The sequence below is a fragment of the Xenopus tropicalis genome, chromosome 1 (assembly GCF_000004195.4).
Source record: "Xenopus tropicalis strain Nigerian chromosome 1, UCB_Xtro_10.0, whole genome shotgun sequence".
NCBI lineage: Eukaryota > Metazoa > Chordata > Amphibia > Anura > Pipidae > Xenopus > Xenopus tropicalis.
Window position 1 is genome coordinate 143,160,189 of NC_030677.2, and position 7,504 is coordinate 143,167,692.

The 7,504-nt window shown below is 38.0% G+C and overlaps 1 protein-coding gene across 1 annotated transcript; it reads right to left on the reverse strand.

Moving 5' to 3' along the window:
* Window positions 1-1,925: 1,925 nt before the first annotated feature.
* LOC100488194 (olfactory receptor 1019) lies at window positions 1,926-7,368 on the reverse strand. The gene is made up of 2 exons (XM_002934315.3): window positions 7,326-7,368; window positions 1,926-2,881 (listed from the first exon to the last, which is right to left on the reverse strand). The coding sequence occupies exons 1-2, from the start codon at window positions 7,366-7,368 to the stop codon at window positions 1,926-1,928; spliced, it is 999 nt and encodes a 332-aa protein (XP_002934361.3).
* Between the last annotated feature and the right edge of the window lie 136 nt (window positions 7,369-7,504).

The window sequence follows — 7,504 nt, forward strand, 5'->3', positions numbered from 1 at the left end:
AAATACAACTTTATTTCACATTATTAAATGATGACGTAAAAATGAATTTTTTTTTTATCGCAATTGAGATCCTGTGGAGTGCGCACAAAATCTATTTTTTGCTGATTGGATTCTCCACTTGCTGCAGGTTAGGGGCGTTGCACCTGGCCCACCAATCTGAAGCAGTGAGTGACCTGTTGTTTTAGGAAACATTGAAGGTTGTGTTCAAGCGATGGGTTCAGGGCATGGGCATCCCAATCATTTATAGTATTTGGTGATCGCTTATTAACGTATATGAATCGCTCTATATAGTGCTTGAACAGAAGCAAGACTTATCAATAGTTCAGGTTTGGAAGCATCTAAATTGTATTTGCTCATGTAAGAATTCATACAACCCAAGATACTGAAGTAAAATCTGGTCTTTGTATTGTAACTGAATGAAGAAGTGGCTAATCTAGGCTTGATGGCCAAAACTGAAGAAAGGCTGTGAAGGCATACAGTATTTCTTGTTTTCACTCCTTTATATAATTACCCACTGCTCCTTTTCTTAGACTGACCCATTATTATCAATATAGGATTACCGTATATTTAAACATACAAGCTAAATGATTAATGGTTAATTAATAGTCTGTTTTCCATGACTGTAATTCCATAAGAAAAATTACAGTTTTAGATGTTATATTTAGCACATTCAGATATATCCTTTGTAGTCAAGTTTTTCTGGGGGTAATAGAGTTTAAATTGGTGTTAGGTAATAAATGCCAATATACTTTTATATGGTAAGCAGGGCTGCTTTAAGGTAACAATAGGCTTAGGAAAAAGATCTCATTGGTGGGCCCCCAAAGTTACCCTAAGATATTTGTAAAATGACTACCCTGAAGCAGAAGAACATAAATATATAGAGGCAGGAAATAAAGAAATAGCCTATACATAGTGAAGCAGACATAAGAACCCAGCACGCTGCCCTGGACCAACTGTGTTTCTAACAGATAAACCATAATTACAAATATTACCCATATAGCAATAAAGATGAACATTTTGAGCAGTACTCTGGACAAATGTTTTTTTTATTATCAGTAAAACAATAAATGTATGCTTTTCAATGATAATAATAAATACGTTTGCCTGGAGTACCACAAAGATTTTGTCTTTATTATATTTGTATTCTTGGTTTACAACCCTAATTACCAATGGTTAGTTTCATTTCAGCATAGATTTGTATTGGTTATCTTTATTCCTTAAACAATAAATAAATGTGTTCAACATGGGAGCCAGCAACAAGTGGATAAAGAGGTAAAAATAATTGTGAACACATAAAAATTGACACCTGTACAAAATACAATAATGTAATTGCATCAGGTCTAATACATACAGACAGAAGGTATAACATCATATCGGTTGCTAAAGGTTACAAGACCTGATAATTAGTGACGATCATTACAGTTCCACTTTTGATTATTAAAATACTTTTTTTCTCTTAAAAAAAATCTGTTCATGAGAGACAGAGTTGCTTAAAGTTACAACCAATACACATTTAGCAGCAGTAACAGTAATATGCAACATTTAGATCCAAATAGTTTTTTACCCACAAAGCAGCATTTCCCCCAGAACTCCAGAGTAATTGGTGGCGCATAATGTCCAACTTGGAAATCTTCAAATAAGCTTGTATTCTGGGACCACCCTCTGCCCCACGTACCCTGAATCATCCTTCCTGCAACTGTGCTTCCTGCTTCTGCGATATAACAGCTAAATGTTGCCACCCCTGGAATCAACTCCTGTTCACCTTGTCCCATGGCAGAATCATTAATGCTTGTCTGTACAATACAAAATATTACTGAGGTGTAGAATATTTTAACAAACGGAGGTTTTGTTCCCCCTGCTTAGGGCTGGTGCACCTGGGCCACGTTCTACTTTCACTAAGTCTGTTTTGACTTACATAATGTGAACTATGTATTATTGTTTTTTGATTTTGCTAAATTGTTATTTAGTATAGTTAACCTAAGTTTTCTCAGAATGGCCTTCCTTATAGCTCCTTGAACCTCTTTATTTCTGAAACTGTAAATGATAGGGTTCAACATAGGAATGATAATCCCATAGAGTACAGGAACTACCCTGTCTTGGTCTAGTGAATATGTAGATGTGGGACGGATGTATGTGAATACAATGGTTCCAAAGAAAAGTGTGACTACTGTTAAGTGGGAAGCACATGTAGAAAAGGCTTTAAGTCTACCTGATGATGTCTTAATTTGTATTATCGTTAGAACAATAAAAATATATGATAGAAGGGTTATAACAAAAGACCCCAGAATTACTGACCCTCCTGCAATATACACAACTAATTCATTGGCCCTTGTGTCTGCACAGGAAAGGGAGAGAAGTGCGGGAATATCACAAAAGAAATGGTTGATAGCTTCAGACTTGCAGAATGGTAAATGAAATGTAAAGACTGTGTGAACCAGAGAGTTTAGCAGACCAATAATCCAGCATGCCACTGTTAGCACCACGCACACTTTCCAGCTCATTACTTCTTTGTAGCGCAAGGGCATACAAATGGCCACATAGCGATCACCTGCCATAGCAGCAAGAAGAACACACTCAATTCCTCCAAAGGATATAAATAAATATAACTGAGCCACACATCCAGTAAAAGAGATCCTTTTCACTTCAGAAAGAAAATCCAACAGGAGTTTTGGCACAGTGGAGGAGGTAAAGCTTATATCTACCATAGACAGGCTTCGAAGAAAGAAATACATAGGGGACTGAAGAGTGGAGGACAAAGTGATGGTGATGATCATCAAAGAATTTCCTAGCAAAGTCACAATATATACCACCAAAAAGAACACAAAGAGGATGAGCTCAACCATTGGGTCATTTGTCAATCCCAGTAGTGTGAATTCTGTGACCCAGCTTGTATCATTTCTATTTTCCATGTATTGTACTGGCAAGGCCCGCAAACAAGCATTCTGTGTCAGATGAAATATTCAAAACTTTTTAAATAGCTGTAGTGCTATGAGATCATAAAAAATACAATTTACTTTTGTTTAACCTACATAACTTAATTCTAAAATTTAGATTTGTCATCCTTCTTTGATTCAAATTAAACACAAAGGGCAGACCGATAGTTTGAAGGACAGGATAATGGCAACCAGGTCCCTTATGTAAAAACCCCACACACTGACACAGAGTTTTCCATAAGCAATGTAAAAAGACCTGGTGCCATTTATGATGTACCCTGCATATGAATATAGAAAATAGAGGTTTTATTTTGCAGAACTGTGTCTGTATTCCTTATACTGTATTTCACACAGTGTTGTAGAACAAAAGGGGTAACTTATCCCCAAACATGCATATTATTTCAAGATTGTAGAAATTCAGGTCATTCCAGGCCTTTATTAAAATAAATAAATATATAACCCCCCATATTTCTTTGGCCAAGTGCCTGGTATATTGTGAACGGTGACTGTGTGCAGCCCAGTGCCAGTCTGGAAAACCAAGGGCCCACCAACCAGAACTCTAAAAAACCCTGGTATCCCTATTTATGAGAGGTTTATTGTTCAAATGTAATTAATATAGCCTAGAAAGCGCTGATTCCCACTAGATTCCAGTTCATTGAAGTCTATGGGAAACATTTAATACACAGAGATATCATAGCAACCAGAGTGGCATCTTACAAAAAAGCAACTTCAGGACTAATTCTATGTGTGCAGCTATGCTGTTCTGTTTGTTGCGTTATTGCGGTACATGTTGTATACAAGCAAAGAGCAACACAGTAGATACAGACAGGCAGTAGATACAGACAGACTGCAGAGGATAGCTCAGGCAGACAGAGTGCAGACAGAACATCTCTATCCTATTTTATTTTGTTCCAGGAATCTGTTATCTCTTGTTATCTCATTCATTGCACTCATGTATATTGCCCCTTTACCTATGACTATATAGGCAGGGATTGTTACATACTCTTTGATAATTGGTAAAACAATTATACTTAAATGCAACCCCCCCCCCTTTCTTCCCTAACCCTTCCTTTTATTTATTAGTTTGGCTCGCCGGCCATTATACAATAGTTCTACAAAATACTAAAGCATAAATGTGAAAATCAAACAACCTCATAGTTTAGAACTGTAACTTTTATTTGTCATGTGAATAGACTTATACAACATGCATTCTCTTAAATGCAGAGAAGGTTAAATAGAATAAAAATAAAGTTAAAAAAGAAAATGCTGAAAATACCAATACCTACCAGTGTGGATGTGCTTTGATTCTCTGCAGTGCAGGTGCAGTTTCTGACTGAGGTTTTAAAGGAACTTAACATCCCTAAGGAACATGCACAGAACGACTAAACTTGATTTTGCAAAGCTCAAGAGAGAAACCTTTAGTTCTGCATTTATTTATAAAAGGACCAGTAATACCATAAAATGAAAGGTTTTGTATGCATCAAAATATAATGTGCTGTTACTCTACACTACAAAAAAAAATTGTTTGCTAAAGAAACACCACTGCAGTTTACTGCTGAATTGGGTTTTAGGGCACATATTTACATAGCAGACAACATTTAAACTTCCAAAAATACAGGAGTACAATACAGTGAACAAATTTTAAGCACAATCACAATTTGCAAAATCCAGTGTTTTTAAGTGTTCAGTGTTTTAGTTTCAGTGTTATTGTAGGTCTAAGGCTGATGCCACACCAGGCGTATGGCGTATATTTTCGGCAAGCTGAAAAATGCTTGCCAAAAATATGCGCCATATGCACCATATGTCCCCTGCCTGTGCCTGCCCCGGAATGAATGAGATACGCTCAGGTGCAGGTTTTATGCGTATTTCGGATACATGTGCTTGCACCTGAGCGTATCTCATTTATTCAGGTGCAGGCACAGGTAGGAGCGTATGGCGATATTTTCGGCAAGTGTTTAACACTTGCCGAAAATATACGCCATACGCTATGTGTGGCATCAGCCTAAAGGGCCATTAAATCTGCTATAATTGCAATGCGTGTGATGCTGCCGGCGTGTGACAATTGTGCTTGGTGCAAAAATTTAAAATAAATACACACCAGAGACCTGGGTTCAATACCCCAATATAGGACTTTCTTAGTAAGCTCCTGGGTGTGCTGTAAATTGACATTCCTGCCTGTTTCTGACCATCTTGTTTGCCACCTGAACAGACCTGTGCCTGGAACACATTTTGAGACTGATTAACCCTTCTGGTACCGTGTTTCTGGACTGTTATGCTGCTTATTAGTGATGAGCGAATCTGTTCCATTTCGCTTCGCCGAAAAATTTGCAAATCCTTCAAAAGATCTGCGAAACGGCGAAAAAAATCACAAAACTCCGAAAATGTTGTGCGGCAAAAAAAATTGTCGCCCGCGGCTATTCTTTTTTGACGCCGGTGACAATTTTTGGACGTGCGGTGAATTTTTTCATCCGTTTTGTGAAACAATCTGCCAATGGCGAAACACGGAAATTCGCCGCGAATCCATGCCTGGTGAAATATTTCGCCCATCGCTACTGCTTATACTCTATCTTCCTCCTTAGTCCTGACATCAAATCAATTAAGAGTCGAGCACAGGCCCTTACAGCATAAAACTTTCCATTTGCCCCAGATAAACTAAAAGAAAAAAGCAGAGTTCTACAGATAATAACAAATATTTAACTTTTATACCAGGTACATGAGTGTTAAATATGTTAATATATACTCATACATTTAGATGTAAGGCTTATATTATCTACATGATACTAGTGGGCAGAGATTGACTATTGGGCTTCCTCAAACCAAAATTGAGAATATCAACAACGAAGAGGTGTGAGTATATAATTAGCAGCCCAAATTCTAATTTTTACACTCTGTACTTAAACTTTCATCCCTAACGTAATCATGGCACTTTAATAAATGCTCATAAGGAGTATTTGGCCAAGGCCCTACAGAATATGGGGAACCACCATCAACAATTTCATCTGCTTCAAATTTGGATTGAAACATTCCACAGAAATGACAGACCCTAAATTTAATCATCTGAAAAACTCTACCATATTAACCTTTAATATTTGTCTTTAACTTTTACTTTTCATAAAAAAAATATTTTAAGAGCTACTTCATTTCAGATAGAGTTAATGTATTCTTAATTTAGAAAGTGCAAACACATGTCATAGAATGTATGGCGCAGAGTGCGCTTAGAGGGTTGCTGGCATATTAAGGGTTAATTCACCTGTCTGGGAACGTTGCTGGAGCAGGTCTTTTCTCTGTGTTGGCTGCAGGGGCAGAGCTGCAGGTGAGAAAGTTATTGGCTGTTTCATCACACGTGGTTCCAGCTGACCCACGACAACCAGAGCAACGGGCACAGGACAGCACGAAGCAGAGTTCTACCCTGCTGCAGGAACTATGTCATTTATTTAAAGCTCCAGGTAATCTGGAGCTAATCTTTCTGTCACTCCTGGTGTGGCGCATATGCAGTTAAGCACAGGAGTTCCTGAAACTAGTTATAAAGATGTTATTGTGTGTCAAGCTACTCCTCTAGCCTTACACTTATCTAGTACAGTGAAAGAAACAATTTTGAGGGAAGATTATACTGATATGCTTTCATTATTGCGTTCAGCAGAGGATTTTTTTAAAAAGCTGAGGGTAAAGGTGACAGTGTAGAAGATGGGTGTAGACCTGTAGCAAGGACCTTTACTAAATGGCTCCAAGCCTGTTTATATTCTAATACATTGTGTGAAAAATTCCCCAATTTCGGTCCCCTGCCTCTTTAAACACTTGAACATTTAAAATCTGCTCAACAACATCCAGACATTGTGAGAGAGAAATTGGACACAGAACTAGCTCTTAACCATATTGCAGGGCCTTTTGATGATATCCCATTACAGAATATGAGACTATCACCCTGGGTGTTGTGCCTAAAAAAGGAAACAGGTTAATTTAGTTTAATTCATCATTTATCATACCCTTATGGCTTATCAGTAAATGATGGTATTTCCCCAGGCATGCTCTCTGTGGAATACACATCTTTTGATAGGCATAGAGTTGCATAGATTGTGTGGAATAGGATGTTACCTATACATCCAAATTCTTATTTTTTGTTAGGTTTTTTCTTTGGGGTAGTTACTATTACATAAATGTTTGCCTATGGGTTGTGCCGTTTCTTGTAATCATTTTGAGATATTTGCTAACTTTGTTGAATGGTCTGTTAAGTTTGAAACGGGTTCAGATTTTGTTTTGCATCTGTTTTTGGATTTGTTTGTGTCAGGATCAGCCAGGTTTCGAACACCACTTGTGGTGTTCCTGGCGGCATGCATTTGCCTCTGTAGCCACTGGAGGCATTTCGGTCTGTCTGTTTCTTCTCTTGTCTCCTACTTTCTGTCTGCTCTCTTTCCTTCGCCCACCTCATTAACCTCATGTGTTTCCCATCTCCTAATCTTCACCCTTTATAAGCCTTTCCCTGACCATTGCCCCTTGCTTGGTCATTAATTGTCTCTCGTGACCCTGCCTTCGTGTTCCCTGTTCCTGTGTCTGTTCTTGTTCCCGCTGGTTCC